Here is a 24,990-nt window from a genome sequence, read left to right as displayed (position 1 = left end):
TCAACACATCCACACGTCCCACCTCAGTCACCTGCTAGAGAACACAAGCAGTGGCGCAATGTGCATGTTGGGTAATCAGTACGGCTCAGCGTCTACAACCTTGTTATCTGTGCCCTGATCCCACTCGCACAGGCAATATCATTACCACATCATGCTGTGCATGCTATGGCCAAAACATGAGGCCACCCAACGAGGACTCAAGACTTACTGCTCATATTAACACAATCTGTATCAGGTGCTGATAAATCTAAATGCAGTTATGTAGTTCCTCACCTGATTAGCTAACATGACTTTGTTTAGATAAAAACAATTAGAATGCACTGAACTTATTACCCAGTTACTAGGTATTTATTCCTAAATAACGCTGTAATGTCATGTATGTGCACAGCATATGTGCATGTGTTTGTGTCACACTCACGTTGGTTTGGAGGCTTCGGCCTGGTCAGTCTGGAGCTTATGCCCCCCCTCCACCTCCATGGTGCAGTAGACGATCCGATTGGGCGCCAGCGACTTTAACCCCTGAACCTCCACAATCACCACCTGAGAGAATAATAAAAGCTTATCAAACACATATATACATTAGAGGTCGACCGATTATGATTTTTCAACGCCGATACCGATTATTGGAGGACCCCCCCCAAAAGAAGCCGATATCGATTAATCAGGCGATTTAAAAAATATTTATTTTTAATTATGACAATTACAACAATACTGAATGAACACTTATTTTAACTTAATATAATACATCAATAAAATCAATTTAGCCTCAAGTAAATAATGAAACATGTTCAATTTGATTTAAATAATGCAAAAACAAAGTGTTGGAGAAGAAAGTAAAAGGGCAATATGTGCTATGCAAGAAAGCTAACGTTTAAGTTCCTTGCTCAGAACATGAGAACATATGAAAGCTGGTGGTTCCTTTTAACATGAGTCTTCAATATTCCCAGGTAAGAAGTGTTAGCTTGTAGTTATTATAGGAATTATAGGACTATTTCCCTCTATACCATTTGTATTTCATTAACCTTTGCCTCTTGGATGTTCCTATCGGCACTTTAGTATTGCCAGTGTAACAGTATAGCTTCCGTCCCTCTCCTCGCTCCTCCCTGGGCTCGAACCAGGAACACAACGACAACAGCCACCCTTGAAGCAGCGTTACCCATGCAGAACAAGGGGAACAACTACTAGAAGGCTCAGAGCGAGTGACGTTTAAAACGCTATTAGCGCGTGCTAACAAGCTAGCCATTTCACTTCGGTTACACGAGCCTCATCTCGGCAGTTGATAGGCTTGAAGTCATAAACAGCGCAATGCTTGACGCACAACGAAGAGCTGCTGGCAAAACGCACGAAAGTGCTGTTTGAAAGAATGTTTACGCCTGCTTCTGCCTACCACCGCTCAGTCAGATACTTAGAAACTTGTATGCTTGTATGCTCAGTCAGATTATATGCAACGCAGGACACGCTAGATAATATCTAGTAATATTATCCATGTGTAGTTAACTAGTGATTATGATTGATTGTTTTTTATAAGATAAGTTTAATGCTAGCTAGAAATTTACCTTGGCTTACTGCATACGCGCAACAGGCAGTCTCCTTGTGGAGTGCAACGAGAGAAAGGCAGGTCGTTATTGCGTAACTGTAAGGTTGCAAGATTGAATCCCCCGAGCTGACAAGGTGAAAATCTGTCGTTCTGCCCCTGAATGAGACAGTTAACCCACCGTTCATATGCCTTCATTGAAAATAAGAATGTGTTCTTAACTGACTTGCCTAGTTAAATAAAAGGGATACAAAAATAATAATACATATTTTTTTTTAATCGGCAAATTGGCGCCTAAAAATACAGATAACTTATAATAATATACTAATATATGCCATTTAGCAGACGCTTTTATCCAAAGCGACTTACAGTCATGTGTGCATACATTCTACGTATGGGTGGTCCTGGGAATCGAACCCACTACCCTGGCGTTACAAGCGCCATGCTCTACCAACTGAGCTACAGAAGGAACTTGAAATATGCCCTAATTAATCGGCCATTCCGATTAATCGGTCAACCTCTAATATATATATATATATATATATATATATCACTTATTTCCAACACACATCTGCTGCTACAAACTAGTTTCAGACACAAACACAAAATTACATTTAACAGATAGAGCACTGTTAAATACACTGATACTACTATAAAGAAACAGCTTCCTTGGATTTTCAGACATGGGCCGCCCAGATCAGCTCAGCCTCTGATCTACAGCCATGTCCCCTGAGACCAGCAGAATAGGGAGTGTAAAACATTACGACTGCTGCAACAAACATTTCTGAGGTATACGAGAGAGGGACAATGTCCCATAGGACATTACTCATCAGAGCCTACAGTGCCTACAGAAAGTATTCATACCACTTGACTTACAGTAGTCCACATTTTATTGTGTTACAGCTTGAATTCAAAATGGATTAAATGGATAATTTCTCACCCATTTACACACAATACCCTATAATGACGTGAAGTGCTTAGCTCTATTACATTTATTTTTATCCTCAAAAACTCTCTAGTCCTTGTTGCTGACAAGCATACCCAAAACTTGATGTAACTACCACCTTCCTTGAATATATGAAGAGTGGTACTCAGTGATGTGTTGTGTTCAATTTGCCCCAAACATAACACTTTGTATTCAGGACAAAGATAATTTCTTTGCCACATTCTTTGCAGTTTTACTTTAGTGCTTTATTGCAAACAGGATGCATGTTTAGGAATATTTTTGTTCGGTACAGACTTCCTTCATTTCATGCTGTCATTTAGATTAGTATGGTAGAGTAACTGCAGTAAGATGTTGATTGATCCTCAGTTCTCCTGTTACAGCCATTAAACTCTGTAACTGTTTCAAAGTTACCATTGGCCTCATGGTGAAATCCCTGAGCGGTTTCCTTCCTCTCCGGCAACTGAGTTAGGAAGGACACCTGTATCTTTGTAGTGACTGGGTGGATTGATACACCACCCAAAGTGTAATTAATAACTTCACCATGCTCAAAGGAAAATTCAATGTCTGTCTACATTTGTTTTTACCCATCTACCAATAGGTGCCCTTCTTTGCGAGGCGTTGGAAAACCTGCCTGGTCTTTGTGGTCTGTGAATCTGAGTTTGAAATTCACTGCTTGATTGATGGACCTTACAGATATTTATGTGTGGGGTACAGAGATGAGGTCATTCAAAAAATCCTGTTAAAACACAATTATTGTACACAGAGTCCCTGCAACTTATTATGTGACGTGTTAAACCCAGTTTTACTCCTGAACCCATTTATACTTGACATAACGGGTTGAACATTTATTGACTCTAGATATTTCTGTGTCTCAGGCAGGCTGTGTGAGCTGCAGTGTTAACCAACCATACCTCCAGAGTGAAGGAGAGCACCACATCAGACTTGGACAGCGTGTTCTCGTCCTCCTGGCCCATGTCTATGATGGAGGTGTTGTGCCCTCGTTTGAGCTTCTGCAGTTTGAACTCTCCTCCCTTGGACACGGGCATGCTCTCCAGGTTAGCCATCAGCAGGTTCACTGAGGATCTCAGCTCCTCTATGAACATGGCCTCCATCTCTTTGGACACAAACTTGGGAAACTTGCCGCCCTGTTAGACAGACGCACGCAGGCACACACACAGGGACATACACACAGGGACATACACACGCAGGCATACACACAGGGACATACACACGCAGGCACACACACAGGGACATACACACGCAGGCACACACACAGGGACATACACACGCAGGCACACACACAGGGACATACACACGCAGGCACACACACAGGGACATACACACGCAGGCACACACACAGGGACATACACACGCAGGCACACACACAGGGACATACACACGCAGGCACACACACAGGGACATACACACGCAGGCACACACACAGGGACATACACACGCAGGCACACACACAGGGACATACACACGCAGGCATACACACAGGGACATACACACGCAGGCACACACACAGGGACATACACACGCAGGCATACACACAGGGACATACACACGCAGGCACACACACAGGGACATACACACGCAGGCACACACACAGGGACATACACACGCAGGCACACACACAGGGACATACACACGCAGGCACACACACAGGGACATACACACGCAGGCACACACACAGGGACATACACACGCAGGCACACACACAGGGACATACACACGCAGGCACACACACAGGGACATACACACGCAGGCATACACACAGGGACATACACACGCAGGCACACACACAGGGACATACACACGCAGGCACACACACAGGGACATACACACGCAGGCACACACACAGGGACATACACACGCAGGCACACACACAGGGACATACACACGCAGGCACACACACAGGGACATACACACGCAGGCACACACACAGGGACATACACACGCAGGCACACGATCACACACACGTCCATAGTGAAGTCTACGACCATAAAGTGTACAGTATTTTTGTTAATGAGGATGTTTATTCATGCATACCCTGGCGATCTGATCAGCCATCTGCAGTCGTCCGTCCAGTTCTCTCCTGATCTGTGCAGCCTGCTCGTCTGGGTTATCAAGCTGGAAATGAACACAATGAGAGAAGATTTCATCATGACATACAGCGTTTACTGTCGCCTGAGAGGTGACATAGGCCTTACACACAACCTCCATTACTAGCCTTTGTGATGCCCATGAGCATATACTAATGATGATGACATAGTATTACCTCATCATCCTTGGGAATGATTTTCAAAAGGATCATTGTCTGTAGTAATGTATGAATGTATCAACATGGAGCGACTTGCATCGTACTTGTAAACCCCACTAAAGTGATGAGCTGGAATCAATATCATTTCCATTTGAATTCCATCACTTCCCCTCCGGTGGGAAAGATGATCGATATTCAACCACTGTCAAATGATTGTGTTCATATGTTAAAGGGGGAGTCAGCAGTTGAAACAATGTTTCGGTAAAAAGCTGAGGAAGGGGGCTGGAGAAATACAACCACTTTCAAGTTCAAAAACAGAGCTATGGATCCAAGGACTGACCATCCATGCTATCAAAACGATAGTTTAACATTTTTTGAAGCAATATCGTGTTTGTATAGTCCCATGTGGCTGAGTTGGTAGAGCATGTCGCTTCTAACGCTAAGGTTATGGGGAACCAGTATGAAAATATATGCACTCATGACTGTAAGTCGCTCTTGTCTGCTAAATGACTCAAATGTAATGTCAAATGTTTACATTTACTTTGTTTACAAACATTGGAGTGAAACAAGTTTATATTTTGGGTTCTGATGGGTTATGACAGTTGAACTAAGCTCATGATGCATTTATAAGTAATCTTCAAGAAACAATGGTTACATTGTTAATATAATAATACATCATTAATATAGTCCAAAATGGATGTAGCAACTGCAGATTGCCCCTTTAATGATGCTTGTTTACAGCTCTGGTTCAGTTCTATGAGTTCGTTCATTGACTATACACTGAGTGTACAGAACATTAGGAACAACTGCTCTTTCCATGACATAAAATAACCATGTGAATCCAGGTAAAATGGGCAAGACAAAACATTTAAGTGCCTTTGAACGGGCGGTATGGTAGTAGGTTTGAGTGTGTCAAGAACTGCAACGCTGCTGGGTTTTTCACGCTCAACCATTTCCTGTGTGTATCAGGAATGGTCCACCACCCAAAGGACATCAAGCCAACTTGACACAACTGTGGGAAGCATTGGAGTCAACATCTATGTGGAACGCTTTCGACACCTATTACAGTCCCACGCCCTGACGAATTGAGTCTGTTCGGAGGACAAAACGGGGTGCAACTCAATATTAGGAAGGTGTTCCTAATGTTTTGTACATTCAGTGTCCATCTGAGTAGATTTCATCAGATGTATGTGTGCAGTATAGACTCTTTCCCCAGATTGAAGAGCAGAGGTGTGTCTGAGCTGGTGAGAAAGGGATAGTCATTGGTGGTCAGGGAGCCTGCAGTATAATAGCAGACAAACACATCTGTCACAGCCACTCCTTCAGCGCCTGAGGATGGAGGAGCAAATTACTGCAGAGATGGTTTCTAGTATTGTGTGTACTGGCAGGACCACAAATATAGAGGTACATGTAAGAGATAGACGCTCTGTACATTATCTTGGAAATAATGGAGGACATGTCATACCAGTCACGTCAAACAGTGCCGCCAGAATAACAGTAAAGTAGATAACAGTAAGCTGTCTGCTAGTGACATGTATTTGGATACATCCATAAGGAGGAGCTGATGATGCGTGATTTCATTTGGCATGAAAAATAGTTGCCGTCTGATTAGGACACTGTTCATTACCGTAGAGGTGGTTGCATTGTATATTAAACACTAGGCTAGAAGCTAGCTAAATAGTTTGTTGCTAGCATATCTGGCAATATGACAACTGAGGTCAACAATACCAGTTGCTGAAAACAGCTGGTCAAATGAGAAACATGTAGGAGGATGACAGCATAGCACCATTTGCGTGATGACTGCAACGTTGACAGAACTGTCCTACACACCAACCGTTTCTTCTACACTCCCTGTAGATAATACACGAGCAAAACACTCCAACGAACGAGCACACACAGAATAGCAGAAAGCTAATTTCAACACCCAAAAGGCCAGACACACCCAAATTCCCAGGGCTGGCATTCCCCTCTGTCAGAGTTGTATGCCCTGTGCCAAGCAGGTGCCCTGTCCACTAGAGTATCTCTGCCCACGCTACATACGCCCTCTCCACCCTCTGACAGGGCACTGAGGCATTCTTCACAGCAACACTCAGAGAGGGATGAGAAACAAGGGAGAGGGTGGATGAGAAGCCTACAGTTGTCATAACACACACACACACACACACACACACACACACACACACACACACACTCAGACAGAGATACTTTTCTGCATTACACCAGAACAGTAATCAGAAAGAGAAATCCCTGTCATAATAGAATCAGATCTGATGTAAGCAATGCCAACTATAATTAGATTAATTAAATCTGCTTAATCTCCACTGGCCAAACGCTGTGCGCCTGATTGCCACACCATATGTACTGTATCTGACAGTGTTTATCAGTGTGTGTTTGAGAGTATTGTGTTAGTATGATTGTGTCTGGAATAAATGCACGCTCTCCCATGTCCATCCATCTCAACACAGTCGCCCTGTCTAGAATACAACTCTTCAATATGACTTCACCTTCTCCCCTCCCTCTGTAGCCTCCAGGAAGACCGGGAACCCATCTTCGTTTAATGATACAGATGTCAGGATGAAGATTGTGAGATTTGCCACCATGCATTGTGTGTGTGTGTGTGTGTGTGTCTGTGTGTGTAGGTGGGTATTGGTGAATCAAAAGATGATGTCTCTCTCCATTCACGCCATTCTCTCTCTTAATTTCTGTTTTTCATCCTCTGAATTATAGCACAGAATGTCCCTGTTCTCTCCCTCTCTCCAAAAGACTACCCATATGTTTCTCTCTCCATATCTCCTACCTTCCCTCTCCCTGTCTCTGTGTTACCCTCTCAGCCCTCTCTTGCCATTGCATTTTCTGACTGCTGCATTAACATGTTGCTGAACACCCACCCCTGCTGCTACCACCAACTCAAATCAAAGTTTATTTGTCACGTGCGCCGAATACAACAGGTGTGTAGACCTTACAGTGAAATGCTTACTTACAGACCCCAACCAACAGTGTGATTTTTAAGTTAAAAAAAAATGGTATTTAGTGAACGATAGATACGTAAAGAATAATACAACAGTAATAAGACAGTGAAAAATAACAGTAGCGAGGCTATATACAGTAGCGAGTCTATATACGGGCACTGGTTAGTCGGGCTAATTGAGGTAGTATGTACATGTAGGTATGGTTAAAGTGGCTATGCATATATGATAAACAGAGAGTAGCAGCAGTGTAAAAGAGGGGTTGGGGGGACAACGCAAATTGTCTGGGTAGCCATTTAATTACTGTTGAGAAGCCATTTGGTCCTAGACTTGGTGCTCCGGTACCGCTTGCCATGCGGTAGGAGAGAGAACATTCTATGACTGAGGTGTGTGGGGTCGTTGACAATTTTTAGGGCCTTCCTCTGATGAGGTCCTGGATGGGAGGCAGCTTAGCTCCAGTGATGTACTGGGCCGTACGCACTACCCTCTGAAGTGCTCGTTCGGAGGCCGAACAGTTGTCATACTAGGCAGTGATGCAACCAGTAAGGATACTCTTGATGTTGCAGCTGTAGAACCTTTTGAGGATCTGAGGACCCATGCCAAATCTTTTTAGTTTCCTGATGGGGAATAGGCTTTGTTGTGCCCTCTTCACGACTGTCTTGGTGTGTTTGGACCATTCTAGTTTGTTGGTGATGTGGACACGAAGGAACTTGAAGCTCTCAACCTGCTCCACTACAGCCCCATCGATGAGAATGGGGATGTGCTCGGTCCTCCTTTTCCTGTGGTCCACAATCATCTCCTCTGTCTTGATTATGTTAAGGGATAGGTTGTTCTTCTGGCACCACCTGGCCAGGTCTCTGACCTCCTCCCTATAGGCTATCTTGTCGTTGTCGGTGATCAGGCCTACCACAAGCTTTTCATTCTTGTTGTGTTTGAGAGAGAACACACACACACACGGCTTGGGCAGCCGACAGACACACAGTCAAGTATGTATGGGATGTGTGTGGGGTCAAAATGGGGCCAATCTGTCCTCTTTACATTACAGGATGAGATTCCAAAGTAATTAATCCAATCGCATCGCTAAAGTCTCAATCCCGGCCAGTGATCAAAGCCCTACCTAAAACGGTTTCAGCCCAGGATGCAAAGAGCAGACTCTACCTAGAAGTTCCTTCTACCTCAAACTTAAGTGTCCCCTACAGAGTGGCAAGACGAGTCATCTCATTTGACACACTGCCTAACAGTATATTGTGTTCCATGCCCGCTTAATTTAGTAGATCCCACATCCCCATTGGGTTAGGCACTGATGATCCCTGTCTGTGTGTGCCTGCCTGTCAGTCAGTCAGTGGCCTTATGTGAAAATCGAGTCTACTTTAAATGCCCAGGTGTCATACTATTTTTGGCTTTAACAAGAGCTGATCAATTAGAAATGGAGGGGACGCGCTACAGAAATCAACAAATAATGGGAAACAAAGCAATCTCGCATGATGCAGTCTCAGTATTCGAAACGCCAGAATGTTATACTCATTTCGGCTCTTCATCTAGTAGAATTGGATACATACTTTTCCACAATGCATTGGAAAATGTGGGTTGCAAATGATAGACCCTTGTTCTCTTCAAGTAGCCAAACAACAAAACTAGGCTACTTAATTGGGAACATACCGAATAGTGAAGCTTCTGCGGTGGTGTTCAAATGTAGGCTAAGTCATTTTTGTTCTCATTAAAATGATCACATCTTTGAAAACATAATTTAATTTTTTTTTTTACAGCACTTTGGTTTCACTAATAAATATGTTGAAATTGAACCAAACTTGTTTCTGTCTTCAGTCCTTTTTAAATAGGATAGATGGGCTGTATGGGCTTCTGTCACGACGATGCTTGGAGACGGGAAGCAAGTGCAGGTAGTGAGTATAATAATAAACGTACCAGAGCACACCGCAAGACACAAGTGTAGCGTATGGACATGGAACAACATTATTACTGCCTGGGGAATAGACCTAAGGGAGTGGCAGATATAGTGGAGGTAATGAGAGAGGAAATGGAGTCCAGGTGAGCCTAATCATGTAGAGTAGACCGCGTAATATTTGATGCCAGGTGCGCGTAATGATGGTGGCCAGGACCGGTGGTTCCTATTCTATTCAACGTTTAGAGTAATTAATCAAATTGGAACTGAGCGATTATCAGATTGGTTAATGCGATGCATTTCTGTTGAATTTGGAAAAATCCACCCGTACTCGGCCTCACCTCCCCTACTCAGCCAGTGGTATACTGCATACTTTTTACTAAATGGTACATGCTAAATAGTATGCGACAATGACTACATAGTTTAATTTTAATTATGTAGTACGCTAGTATGGATATTCCGACACAGCCAGCCAGTCAGCATGTGTCTGTGATCTGTAGTATCAATCTTCATCATGTTGTTGTAACTGTAGAAGCCGTGCTGTTGTTGTGCTGAGTGGCAATCGATAGTGTATTCTGTCCACTGAGTAGCATGATGAACTATCTATCTTTTTCAATCACTCACTAGAGCGTGGAGCCTCTGAGTCATCATTAAGCACTCCAGGCGGCAGATAACTCATCCTTATATGAAAACATTCATAGGCTATACAGCTATAGCGTAAATACAGGCAGAGTGAGGCAGAGCTGGGAGGGTTGAGGATAAGGGTCAGGGAGACGTTCCCTCTGAAACTCACTTGTCCACCACCACGCTCCATAAAATGTATATTTTGGCCACATATCAGGATCGTAGAGTTGATTGAGTTTAGATCCCAGGACAGTTGCACTGGCTTGATTGAGTTTAGGGTCAAGTGTGGCACTGTCTGATACCGTTGTCAAGGGTACAGTCCTCCTAATCTGCTTGTTCCCTTATGTTTTCCACTTTTTAAAGAAAAACACAAGCATACACACATAACTTTGTTTTACTATCATTGTGGGGACCAAACAATTGATTCACATTCAAAATCCTATTTTCCCTAATCGTTAACCTAAACCTAACCTCAATCCTAACCCCAAACCCTAAATATTATTATAATGCTAACCCCTAAGCCTAAAATAGCCTTTTTTCTTGTGAGGAATTCTGGTCCCCACAAGGATAGTAAAACCAAACACACAAAAACGCAGAGTGCATAAGTGTCTGATCAATGTTTAATCCTATGTACAGAGAACTCCGGGCACACTTCCACTGTGAGACTACAGTGCTGTCCTGTGTAACGAGATACCTTACATGAGGCTTCAGGCTCTTTTGTAGATCAACTCTCTACAGATGAGATGAAATGTCATAACACACAGGTGTTCAGCTACTGGGAATTTTGGCCAGAGGTAACGGACTAAAAGAATGGGTTTGCCTCTACCTATTCCAAACAGGCTCCTCTCGTCTCCTCTCCTTTGCTCTCCTCTCCTCAGTCTTTTAATTGTTTAAATAAATTGCAGTCCCCTCCGATTGATAGATGCAAAGCCAAACTCTGATATGTGATTAGGGGAAAACCTTTCCGGCCTGTCTGGTTTAATATATACAGGATGACAACGGCTGCCAGGGGAGGAGGGGGAGAGGGGAAATAAAGGTAGCCATGTTTACTGTCACCATGGTAGCACAAATGAGCAGACAAAGGGCATGGTGTGTGTGTGTGTGACTGACGGCAGAAAGGTTCCATAAACAAATAAACACACACACACAGTGAGCATAGCAACACACCATACAGACTAGACCAAATCAAAAGTCCAGCATTGAGATCTACTTCAAAGCTTTCAGACAGACATCTGTTTGCAGTACAATAGCAGCAAGGTCTTTGATGAAAATTGAGGATATATTACTTCCCCATTCTGTAATAGCAGCAAATGTATGCATAGAACGGAGGGCTTTCAAATCGTTGTGTTGATGGCCTTGTTTATGATACAAAAACTATAAGAGTATTTTCTTTGGATTTGATCTCTCTCGTCCATATTCAATGAGGTGTACAGTAAGTGACTTGACAGAGTAAAAGGTTTTATACATCTAACACAGAGAACAAGACTCATTGATGACGGCTGTTGTTTTTCTGTTCCACCTGAACTGGAAAATAACTGATCAAAGGGACTTCTGACAGACTTCTAAAACATTCTGTGTGCTCAAGCAGGCAATTTTTTCGGGGAAAAAATACAACTGTTTGCATTGATGCTTTTATGTTGTTTAATACTTAAAGACATGCTCCGGAACTTTGGCAACTAGTAAGTATTTTTGAAACCTCCCGCTGGATGTGTCAATCTGTAGTTCATACATGCATAATCTATGATCAGAATTACAGCCTTATCTTAATTAGCCACGAAATCCATAGTTTGAAAGTGACTGTTTACAGGAAGCTGCGCAGCGCCCTACATTTCCCACCCACGTGGTTCAGCCCCCTAGCAATTCAAGTTTCAGCCAATGAATGTTAGCCCCTCGCCATTTGAGTGAGAACTAGCAAGATGCAGACTGAGAGAGAGAACCCCTTTTGGCTAGTGAGCTCTACTTTCAGAACTAATAAAGATTACAAAAGTACCAGAGAATCTCTTTAACTGATTCTACAGGCTTAACGGAGAGTGTTTATATAGGCCATATGTATCCTTGAAGTTAGAGAGACCAATAGCCAGAATGTTAACAGACAATGGCAAGAGGGAGATGAACTGGCAACCAGAAGGTGTGTGTTTGTGTTCTGGGAGCAGAGATCAAGGCAAATTATCCGCCTCACTAGAGCTGGATTCTCCAGAGCTTTTGTATTGATAGATTGCAAATTACTGTTTTATATTCTTACTGTTTTATATCATTATATCCTCTTAGTATGAATAGATTGTTTTATATAGCCTTAGGAATCAAAATTAGTGTAAGGTTCAAGCTCTTTGTATGAGAAGTGTAATTATTTAGTTGACTGCAGTGGACTGTGAGAATGAGTACTCCCAATAACTCAAGACCTCTCCTGACTGATAAGATGTCCTGTGATATGCACGGAGGAGCATGGATAAACCTTTTTCCAACTGTGTGATGGAAAAGTACTGAACTACATCTTTGTGGAAGGGGGGGGGTGAGAGCTGGCGTCGACAGAGATGGTATGAAGATGGCGCCGACAGAGATGGTTGCCTCGATTCACGTTCTTAGGAAACTATGCAGTATTTGTTTTTTTTAATGTATTATTTCTTACATTGTTAACCCAGGAAATCTTAAGTCTTATTACATACAGCCAGGAAGAACTATTAGAACTATAAAACAGCGGCAGGCGGTCAGCACGACCACATCCATAACTCCAAACCCCATCTGGTGAAAAGGAAGAAGACCCACTCTGTCCACCCACACCTAGGTCAAGTCACGCATCTGCCAACAGGGCTGAAATTCAATTTATTCCTTAACTCAAATCATCATTACAGGCTAAAACATATTCATCAGAAGACAATATGCTCTCATTTTAATTTAGTCACTGAGGTTGTTTATTCACAGAAATGTTTACATAGTCATGATTTAGTCTTCAGTTTGCAGAGGTCCACACACACACACACACACACACACACACACACACACACACACACACACACACACACACACACACACACACACACACACACACACACACACACACACACACACACACACACACACACACACACACACACAAAGGTAAAACAACATAAAATGCACCCTATTACCCACATTATCAACTGGAAATCCATCAGCCCCCTTTGCACCATTCTTACACTGCAATCCCCAGAATTCAACCACTCGTCATCTTGGGGCGGCAGGGTAGCCTAGTGGTTACTAGTTACTAGTGTTGGACTAGTAACCGTAAGGTTGCAAGTTCAAACCCCCGAGCTGACAAGGTACAAATCTGTCATTCTGCCCCTGAACAGGCAGTTAACCCACTGTTCCAAGGCTGTCATTAAAATAAGAATTTGTTATTAACTGACTTTCCTAGTTAAATAAAGGTAAAATAAAAAAATAAGTGCAACAACAGCTTGCTACAAAATGTGATAGGAGGGAACCATCTGTATCTCAATCTCCTTCAAAAGCTTCCAAATCACAAAGGTACATGATGACAGGTACCCGAGTAGGGACACGGATTACAGCTGTTCTGTTCTTCAAACGCTCAATCTGACACTCAAAGCAAATAAGATGTTATTTGTCACTTGCTTCATAAACAACAGGTGTAGACTAACAGTGCAGAGAGGAAAAGGAAAAGGATTTGAAAAATAGAACAATTATAACACTAGGAATAAATATGCAATGAGAAATGATAACTTGGCTATTTACACGGGGTACTAGAAGTGAGTCGATGTGCAGGGCTATGAAGTAATTGAGGTAGATATGTACAGTGCCCTTTACCAAGGATGCCACTTATATTGGAATCCTTGGTAAACATGAGCAAAACGGTCTGTAAAAAATATATATATTTGCTGTTTATCCTCTTGGTATTTTATTCAAAATACTCACAAAAAAATCGAACCTTTAATTGAAGTAAAATGAAGTAAAAATAAATAAATGTGAAGTAAATTAAATAAATATTTTAAAAAATATATTTTTCTCCAAAACACCCCTAGAAGTAAATCTAACTGAAGTATATTTCCATGCATATTTTACGTTTTAAGTTCACCTGAGTGATTAGGAATACTTAAGTGTTAAACCATGACATTAAACCATTCACTGGGGTATAAATATGAGGTGACATACAGGCCAAATTCCCATAGTCATCCATCACAATGGGAAAGACCAGAGAATACAGTAATGATGTGCGACAAAAGGTTGTTGAGCTGCACAAACCAGGAAATGGCTATGAGAAAATAGCTCAACGGTTGAAAATGCCCATTTCCACTATCAGGGCAATAATTATGAGGTTTAAAGCAACTGGAGATGTTAACAGTTGGCCTGGAAGAGGACGTGTGTCTATATTGACCCTACGCACAGTGAGGAGGATGGTAACAGTGGCTAAAATATGTCCACGGATCACAGCTGGAGAATTGCAGACGTTAGTTGGGTCTTGGGATCAGAAAGTCTACAGAACTCCAGATCAGACGCCACCTACGTAACCGCAAGTTGTTTAGGAGGGTTGCCATAAAAACGCCTTTGCTGTCATCAAACAACAAAGCACCTACAGTTTGCCAAGTATTACTGGAACTTTCAATGGGACCGGGTTCTATGGTCAGATGAGACCAAAATATAGCTTTTGGAAACAAACAACAGAAGTTGATTCGGCGTAGACAGAAAGTTAGCCATGCAGAAAAGTACCTCATCCCACTGTGAAGTATGGTGGTGGATCTTTTATGTTGTGGGCCTGTCTTTCTTCCAAAAGCCCTGGACAACTTGTTAGGAAACATAGTAGCATGGATTCCATAAAGTACCAGCAGATATTAAATCAAAACCTGACTGCCTCTGCTAGGAAGCTTAAACTGGGCCAAGGTTGGATCTTCCAGCAGGACAATGAACCAAAGCACACCTCAAAATCAACGCAAAAATGGTTCTCTGACCACATAATCAAGGTTTTGCCATGGCCATCCCAGTCTCCTGGCCTAAACCCCATAGAAAACCTGTGGGATGAGCTGAAGAGGACAGTCCACAAGCATAGAGAGAATCTGTATTGAGGAATGGTCTCAGGTCCCTTGCCATGTGTTCTCCAACCTCATTACGCATTATAGGAGAAGACTCAAGAGCTGTTATCTTGGCAAAGGGAGGTTGCACACAGTATTGAATGAAGGGGTGACAATAATAAAAACCTATATTTTAGAAAAATATTTATTTTATGTTAAGAATTTATTTTTTCTTTCAATTATTTTACTTTGAATTAAAGTTCGATTTTTGTGAATATTTTCAAAGAAAGACGAAGAGGATAAACAATAGAGATGTTTTTTTACATCCTGTTTTGCTCATACAGTTGAAGTCGGAAGCTTACATACACCTTAGCCAAATACATTTAAACTCAGTTTTTCACAATTCATTGTCCATTTGGAAGACCCATTTGCAACCAAGCTTTAACTTCCTGACTGATATCTTGAGATGTTACTTCAATATATCCACATAATTTTAAATTCCTCATGATGCCATCTATTTTGTGAAGTGCACCAGACCCTCCTGCAGCAACACACACCCACAACATGATTCTGCCACTCCCGTGCTTCACGGTTGGAATGGTGCTCTTCGGCTTGCAAACCTACCCCTTTTTCCTCTCCTTCCTGAGTGGTATGACGGCTGCGTGGTCCCATGGTGTTTATACTTGCGTACTACTGTTTGTACGGATGAAGGTGGTACCTTCAGGTGTTTGGAAATGGCTCCCAAGGATAAACCAGACTTGTGGAGGTCTACCATTTTTTCTGAGGTCTTGGCTGATTTCTTTTCATTTTCCCATGATGTCAAGCAAAGAGGCACCGAGTTTGAAGGTAGGCCTTGAAATACATTGTCACACCCTGAACCTAGAGAGCTTTTTATGTCTCTATTTTGGTTTGGTCAGGGTGTGATTTGGGTGGGCATTCTATGTTCATTTTCCAATGTTTTGGTATTTCTTTGTTTTGGCCGGGTATGGTTTTCAATCAGGGACAGCTGTCTGTCGTTGTCTCTGATTGGGAACCATACTTAGGTAGCCTTTTCCCACCTGTGTTTGTGGGTAGTTATCTGTTTAGTGTTCTGCACTTGACAGGACTGTTTCGGTTTCGTTTCTCACTTTGTTATTTTGTTCTAGTGTTCAGTGTTAATAAAAATCATGAACACTTACCACGCTGCGCTTTGGTCCGATCCTTCATCAGACGACCGTTACATACATCCACAGGTACACACCCCCAATTGACTCAAATTATGTCAATTAGCCTATCAGAAGCTTCTAAAGCCATGCCATCGTTTTCTGGAATTTTCCAAGCTGTTTAAAGGCAGTCAACTTAGTGTATGTAAACTTCTGACCAACTGGAATTGTGATACAGTGAATTATTGTCACGACTCCGACCGAAGGACACCACCCTTCCCGTTCGGGTGGCGCTCGGCGGTCGTCGTCTCCGGCCTACTAGCTGCTACTGATTATGTCCTCTCCCTCCTTATGTGTTGATTGAGTGCACCTGTTTTGAATTAGGTAGTAGGCTTTATTAGTCAGCCGACCCGCAGAGTTCCTTGTGCGGGATTAATTATTGTGACTATCTGTTTAGTGTACTTGTGTGCACGTCTATGGGGTTTTGTGTTTTCCCATTTTGTGGGTTCTCCCTGGACCGTTTGGTCATTACGCCCTGTGTGTTCGTGAGGGTTGGCTTATGTTCGCCGTTTGTCGGTGCATTAAAATAGCACTCACCTGAACTCTCTGCTTCCTGCGCTTGACTCCTCACCCACTACACTCAGATCGTTACAGAATCCCGCACCCTGAGGAATGGAGTCAGCAGGAGCAACAGCCACTCCCCTCCCATCGATGGAAGAGAGGGTTCTACATCACACCACCGTTCTCCATCGGATCGGAACGGCGATGGATCTGGTGATGGAGAGAATGGACCGATGGGAGAGAAGCGGTCTCCTCTCTCCACCTTCGGCCCCCCCTCCTCAGGACTCCCCATCTCCCGACTCCAGCACCCTCCGTCTTACGCTCCCGAGGGTCTATGATGGAGCGGCAGCAGGGTGCCAGGGGTTCTTACTCCAGCTAGAACTGTACTTGGCCACCGTCAGACCTACTCCATTGGGAGCGGAGAGGGTGACTGTCCTCATCTCCTGCCTCACGGGTCGTGCTCTGGAGTGGGCAAATGCAGTTTGGAATGGCCCAGACTCAGCTAAGGAGCACTACCCCGAGTTTTCTCGCCGCTTCCGCGCCGTGTTTGACCATCCTCCAGATGGCCGAGCGGCGGGAGAACGACTATTCCATCTTCGGCGGTAGAAAAGGAGCGCCCAGGATTACGCGTTGGAGTTCCGTACCTTGGCACCAGGATCCGGGTGGAACGACAGGGCCCTTATCAACCACTACAGGTGTAGTCTCCGGGAGGACGTCCGCAGGGAGCAGCGTGTCGGGACACCGCTCTTTCCTTGGATGAGCTAATTGACATGTCCATCCGACTGGACAATCTGCTGGCTGCCCGCGGGCGTTCGGAGAGGGTCCTGTGTGTTCCACCACCCAGCACCTCCACTTCTGTTCCGATGGAGTTGGGAGGGGCTTTGCCGAGGGGTACCGGAGGAGGAGGCTCCCTCTGCACCAACTGTGGTCGGAGAGGACACACGGCCGATCGGTGCTGGGAGGGTCCGTCTGGGAGTCGAGATGGCAGGCGGAACATTTCTCGATCACCCCAGGTGAGTCAGCACCAAACTCACCCAGAACCCCCCGTTGGTCACATGTTTGTCTTGATTTTTTTTCTTAAATTTTTTCCCTCTTCCCAGCATAGGGCGCTAGTCGATTCAGGCGCAGCTGGGAACTTTATGGATCGCGGGCTTGCTATTAAATTAGGTGTTCCGCTTGTGCCGAGAGATTCTCCCTTTCCCGTGCACTCCCTAGATAGCCGGCCATTAGGGTCAGGGGTGGTCAGGGAGACCACGATCCCACTGGACATGGGAACGCAGGGGAATCATAGGGAGCGTATCAGTCTCTATATTATTGATTCGCCTGTGTTTCCAGTGGTGTTAGGGATTCCCTGGCTGGCCCGGCACAATCCTAAAATTGTGTGGAAACAGAGGGTTCTCCAGGAGTGGTCACAGGAGTGTTCTGGAAGGTGTCTGGGAGTTTCCGTCGGTGCCACCTCGGTGGAAAGTCCAGACCAGGGTCCCACAGTGTGCATTCCCCCCGAGTATGCCGATTTGGCAATCACTTTTAGTAAAAAGAAGGCGACTAAATTACCACCACATCGACCGGGAAGGGATTGTGCGATAGATCTCCAGGGTAACGCTGCGCTTCCCAATAGTCACGTGTACCCATTGTCCCAAGAGGAGATGTTGGCTATGGAGACATATATCACGGAGTCTCTGGGACAGGGGTACATTCGGTCCTCCATTTCACCTGTCTCCTCGAGTTTCTTTTTTGTGAAGAAGAAGGAGGGAGGATTGCGTCCGTGTATTGATTATAGAGTTCTAAATGCCATCACAGTGGGGTTCAGCTACCCACTACCTCTCATTGCTACGGCAGTGGAATCCTTTCAGGGAGCGCAGTTCTTCACAAAATTGGATCTCAGGAGCGCGTATAGCCTGGTGCGTATTCGGAAGGGAGACGAGTGGAAAACCGCATTTAGTACCACATCGGGCCACTATGAGTACTGCGTCATGCCGTATGGGTTAAAAAAATGCTCCAGCCATTTTTCAAACCTTTGTAGACGATATTCTCAGGGACCTGCACGGGCAGGGAGTGGTTGTTTATATCGATGACATTCTAATCTACTCAGCCACTCACACCGTGCATGTGTCTCTGGTACGCAAGGTGCTTGGTAGACTGCTGGAGCATGACCTATACGTCAAGGCTGAGAAGTGTGTGTTCTCCAAACGAGCCGTCTCCTTTCTGGGTTATCGCATTTCCACCTCGGGGGTGGAGATGGAGGGTAACCGCAGTAAGGCCGTGCGTAATTGGCCGACTCCAACCACGGTAAAAGAGGTGCAGCGGTTTTTGGGTTTTGCCAACTACTACCGGAGGTTTATCCGGGGTTTTGGCCAGGTAGCGGCTCCAATTACCTCACTGCTAAAGGGGGGCCCGGTGCGTTTGCGATGGTCGGTAGAGGCGGACAGAGCTTTCAACAGGTTGAAGGCGCTGTTCACGGATGCACCCGTGTTGGCGCATCCGGACCCCTCTCTAGCATTCATAGTGGAGGTGGACGCGTCCGAGGCTGGGGTGGGTGCCGTGCTATCACAGCGCTCGGGTACGCCACCAAAACTCCGCCCCTGCGCTTTCTTCTCGAGTAAGCTCAGCCCAGCGGAGCGTAACTATGATGTGGGGGACCGGGAGTTGTTAGCGGTGTTCAGGGCTCTGAAGGTGTGGAGACACTGGCTTGAGGGGGCTAAGCACCCCTTTCTCATCTGGACCGACCACCAAAATCTGGAGTATATTCGGGCAGCTAGGAGACTAAACCCGCGGCAGGCAAGGTGGGCCATGTTTTTCACTCGATTCCGGTTCACTTTATCATATAGACCGGGCTCCCAGAACGTGAAGGCGGACGCACTGTCCCGCCTTTACGACACGGAGGATAGGTCCACCGAACCTACTCCCATCCTTCCGGCCTCAAAGCTGATGGCACCGGTGGTATGGGAGGTGGACTCGGACATCGAGCGGGCGTTACGGGCTGAACCCGCGCCTCCTCAGTGTCCGGCGGGATGGAGGTACGTGCCGCTTGGTGTTCGGGACCAACTGATTCGGTGGGCTCACGTCCTACCCTCCTCGGGTCACCCTGGGGTGAGGAGGACAGTGGGGAGCCTTCGGGGGAGGTATTGGTGGCCTACCTTGGCTAGGGACGTTAAGGTTTATGTCTCCTCCTGTTCGGTATGCGCCCAGAGTAAGGCTCCTAGGCACCTTCCTAGAGGGAAGTTACAACCCCTCCCCGTTCCACAACGGCCATGGTCACATCTATCCGTAGCTTTCCTGACCGACCTTCCCCCGTCCCAGGGCAACACCACGGTTCTGGTGATTGTGGATCGGTTCTCTAAGTCCTGCCGTCTCCTCCCGTTGCCCGGTATCCCAACAGCCCTACAGACTGAGGAGGCATTATTCACCCACGTCTTCCGGCACTACGGGGTGCCGGAGGACATCGTTTCTGATTGGGGCCCCCAGTTCACGTCCCGAGTATGGAGGGCGTTCATGGAGCATCTGGGGGTCTCGGTCAGCCTGACCTCCGGTTATCACCCCGAAAGTAATGGGCAGGTGGAGAGAGTAAACCAGGAGGTGGGTAGGTTTCTGCGGTCGTACTGCCAGGACCGGCCAGGGGAGTGGGCGAGATACATCCCCTGGGCTGAAATGGCCCAGAACTCACTACGCCACTCCTCTACTAATGTGTCCCCCTTTCAGTGTGTGTTGGGGTACCAGCCGGTCCTGGCACCGTGGCATCCGAGCCAGACCGAGGCTCCTGCGGTGGAGGAATGGTTGCAGCGCTCCAAAGAGACCTGGAGGGCCGTCCAGGAATCCCTTCAACAGGCTAGTGGACGGCAGAAAAGGAGTGCTGACCGCCACCGCAGTGAGGCCCCCGTGTTTGTACCAGGGGACAGGGTCTGGCTCTCGACCCGAAACCTACCCCTCCGCGTGCCCTGCCGGAAGCTTGGGCCGCAGTGTGTAGGGCCGTTCAAAGTCCTGAGGAGAATAAACGAGGTGTGTTATCGATTACAACTCCCTTCCTATTATCGTATTAACCCCTCGTTTCATGTGTCTCTCCTCAGGCCGGTGGTAGCTGGTCCCCTACAGGACAGTGAGGTACTGGAGGTCCCTCCTCCCCCTCTGGACATCGAGGGGTCCCCGGCGTATACGATACGGGCCATTCTGGACTCGAGATGCCGGGTGAGGGGCCTGCAGTACCTCGTGGACTGGGAGGGGTACGGTCCGGAGGAGAGGTGCTGGGTACCCACCAGGGACATTTTGGATCCGTCAATGTTGAGGGATTTCCATCGCCTCCATCCGGATCGCCCTGCGCCTCGTCCTCCGGGTCGACCTCGAGGCCGGTGTCGGCGCGCTGCGGGAGCCACGCGTCAAGGGGGGGGGAACTGTCACGACTCCGACCGAAGGACACTCCCCTTCCCGTTCGGGTGGTCGCTCGGTGGTCATCGTCGCCGGCCTACTAGCTGCTACTGATTATTTCCTCCCCCTCCTTATGTGTTGATTGAGTGCACCTGTTTTGAATTAGGTAGTAGGCTTTATTAGTCAGCCGGCCCGCAGAGTGCAGGATTAATTATTGTGACCATCTGTTTAGTGTACTTGTGTGCACGTCTATGGGGTTTTGTGTTTTCCCATTTTGTGGGTTTTCCCTGGACCGTTTAAGTCCCCCTGTTTGGGGGCATTTGTTTGTTCATTACGCCCTGTGTGTTCGTGAGGGTTGGCTTATGTTCACCGTTTGTCGGTGCATTAAAATAGCACTCACCTGAACTCTCTGCTTCCTGCGCTTGACTCCTCACCCACTACACTCAGATCGTTACAATTATAAGTGAAAGAATCTGTCTGTAAACAATTGTTGGAACATTTACTTGTGTCATGCACAAAGTATATGTCCTAACTGACTTGCCAAAACTATAGTTTGTTTACAAGAAATTTTGGGAGTGGTTGGAAAACGAGTTTTAATGACTCCAACCTAAGTGTATGTAAACTTTCGACTTCAACTGTATTTACCAAGGGTGCCAATATTAGTGGTGGGCACTGTATATATAGGTAGGGATAAAGTGACTAGGAAACAGGATAGATAATAAACAGTAGTAGCAGCACATGTGATGAGTCAAAAGACTCAAAAAGGGTCAATGCAGATAGTTAAATACCTAACCACTAGCTACCTGGACTAACTATTTAGCAGTCGTATGTCTTGGAGGTAGAAGCTGTTCAGGGTCCTGTTGGTTCCAGACTTGGTGCATCGGTACCGCTTGCCGTCTGGTAGCAGAGAGAACAGTCTATGACTTGGGTGTCTGGAGTCATTGACAATTTTTAGGGCCTTCCTCTGACACTACCTGGTATACAGGTCCTGGGTGGCAGGGAGCTCGGCCCCAGTGATTTGCTGGGCCATACACACTACCGTCTGTAGCACCTTGCGATGATGCAGCCAGTCAAGATACTCTCAATGGTGCAGCTGTATAACTTTTTGAGGATCTGAGGGCCCATACTGAATCTTTTCAACCTCCTGAGAGGGAAGAGGCGTTTATCTCGACTGTCTTGGTGTGTGTGGCCCATGATTGGGGTGTGTAGACCATTCCTTAATGATGTAGACCCCGAGGTACTTGAAGCTCTCGACCTGCTCCACTACAGCTCCGTCGATGTGGACATGCTCGACCATTCATCTCCTGTAGTCCACGAACAGCTCCTTTGTCTTGCTAACATTGAGAGAGAGGTTGTTGTCCTGGCACCACATTGCCAGGTCTCTGACCTCCTCCCTGTAGGCTGTCTCATCGTCATCGGTGATCAGGCATACCACCATCGAGTCATCTGCAAACTTAATGATGGTAATGGAGTCGTGCGTGGCCACACAGTAATGTGTGAAAAAGGGAGCAAAGGAGTGGACTAAGCACACACCGCTAAGGGGCACCTGTGTTGAGGATCAGCGCGGCAGATGTGGTGTTGCCTACCCTCACCACCTGGGTGTGGCCCGTCAGGAAGTCCAGGATCCAGTTGCAGAGGGAGGTGGTTAGTCCCGGGGTCCTTAGCTTAGTGATGAGCTAGGAGGGCAATATGGTGTTAAATGCTGAGCAATAGCCAATGAACAGCATTATCACATAGGTGTTCCTTTTGTCCAGGTGGTAAAGGGCAGTGTGGAGTGCAATAGAGATTGCATCATCTCTGGATCTGTTGGGGCACTATGTGAATTAGAGCGGGTTCAGGGTGTCTGGGATGCAGTGGCAGTCGGTGCCATTTAAGATGAGGGAGGATTAACATGGTCTTATTTCTATTGCAGCATATTGGATGACTGTCATTCATACTCCGTTCACCCAGTTCAATGTAACAGCAATAGGCTTAGGCTACTACATGATACTAAAATGTTCCCTGTACCCATCATGAGGTTGCTACAACCTAGCCGAGGAAGGAAAGTTCACAACGTAGGTTGACAGATGGAGATAATTTTGAGTAATCAAGGTGACAGTGACACATTCAATACCGTCTTGCACACTCTTGCCTGCATCTAGCTGATCTAATGTGTAAACATCAGTCCAACAAGAGTTTCTATCGGACAAATTCAGGTATATTTATCCCCACTTCCGTTTGAGAAACGTTTTTCAACAGAATCAGTGCAATAAATACACCCCTGATCATGCCCCCACAGTTCACATTCATAACAGCCACATACAAACAGTTTGTTATATATATAATTCCTTCTCTCATCTATCTACGCGGTCTCCTCCTCTCAACTTTTCCCTTCGCTTGTGGACTTGTGCACAACATATCAGCTGTCTATGACCAGGTGAAAAAACCTTTCCAAGCCAAACCGTCATGACCACGAACCACTACAACACAGCCTACATTGTTGTCACATCGTAGTCAACATAGCTACTAGAACTAACACGTTAGTAATCAGTGTACAGTGTATAGTCAGCAGCTAGCAGAATCGCTGTTACACCGGCGGGCCCGGGTGAAAATACATTTAGAAAACCAAAAGCTTACCTTGACTTCGAAGAGTTCCAGGGTTGGATAGCCATAGCTAGCTAGGTAACATAGCATCCCTTTCTGTTTGAGCCGGGTGATTGAGTAAGCTAAAATAGCTAGCTGCATTCGATGCTAGCTAAGTAAGTGAACGTTTAAAAAAAATATACTATGAAATATAGCACTCTCTCTATATCTTGCTTCTTAATTTTGAAATAAATGAATTTGTTGCCTTTCTCTCTCTTTGAGTCAATTACTCACCAGTGCTAGCTAGCTGTAGCTTATGCTTCCAGTACTAGAGTCATTCTCTGCTCCTTTGATTGGGATGACAACATGTCAGTTCATGCTCCAAGAGCTCTGATAGGTTGGAGGATGTCCTCAGGAAGTTGTCACAATTACTGTATAAGTCTATGGAAAAGGGTGAGAACCATGAGCCTCCACTGCGGAATGATGATGTTGATGTGAGCCATGACCAGCATTTCAAAGCTTTTTATGGCCACAGATGTGAGTGCTACAGGGCGGTAGTCATTTAGGCAGGTTACCTTGGAGTTCTTGGTGGTCTGCTTGAAACATTTAGGTATTACAGACAGTCAGGGAGAGGTTGAAAATGTCAGCGAAGACACTTGCCAGCTGGTCAGTGCATGCTCTGGCATGGACTGGCCTCATTTAATGTGTCATAACAGTGTGTGTGTGTGTGTGTGTGTGTGTGTGTGTGTGTGTGTGTGTGTGTGTGTGTGTGTGTGTGTGTGTGTGTGTGTGTGTGTGTGTGTGTGTGTGTGTGTGTGTGTGTGTGTGTGTGTGTGTGTGATGATATTCACAATAATTTTGTTGTCAAACCACAGCAGTGGAAAACTAAATCATATTCTTGAAAACAGAGCAAAGGCACAGACATAATTCCATGTAACACACAGCAAGTCTGTGCAGATATCTGTTTGCACATCCAACAGATCATTCATTTTCACTCTTTCGGGGGAGATGGAAAATGTACATGAAAAGAAACATGTCAGTTGAAGCCACAGCAATAGGCTTGACAAGTCTCATTCTGTAGTAGAGGCAGATACAGATAGAGCTGACAGGACTTCCTGTGTCCCTGCCAGAAGATG

General features: G+C 45.6%; 1 protein-coding gene across 6 annotated transcripts in view; it reads right to left on the bottom strand.

Annotated features, from left to right (window-relative positions):
• Positions 1-24,990, bottom strand: part of LOC118400171 (calcium-dependent secretion activator 1) — a 194,112-nt gene that overhangs the window by 112,187 nt on the left and 56,935 nt on the right. For all 6 annotated transcript variants that reach the window (XM_052473369.1, XM_052473367.1, XM_052473368.1 and 3 more), the window contains exons 4-6: positions 4,533-4,613; positions 3,392-3,625; positions 419-540 (exon numbers count right to left, since the gene is read on the bottom strand). In XM_052473369.1, the coding sequence (XP_052329329.1) occupies positions 419-540; positions 3,392-3,625; positions 4,533-4,613 (437 nt within the window). The remainder of the gene's footprint in view (positions 1-418; positions 541-3,391; positions 3,626-4,532; positions 4,614-24,990) is intronic.

This window comes from Oncorhynchus keta, chromosome 21 (assembly GCF_023373465.1).
Source record: "Oncorhynchus keta strain PuntledgeMale-10-30-2019 chromosome 21, Oket_V2, whole genome shotgun sequence".
NCBI classification, from domain to species: domain Eukaryota; kingdom Metazoa; phylum Chordata; class Actinopteri; order Salmoniformes; family Salmonidae; genus Oncorhynchus; species Oncorhynchus keta.
The sequence above is the reverse complement of the archived record's forward strand: the minus strand, read 5'-3'. Positions and strand labels throughout refer to the sequence as shown.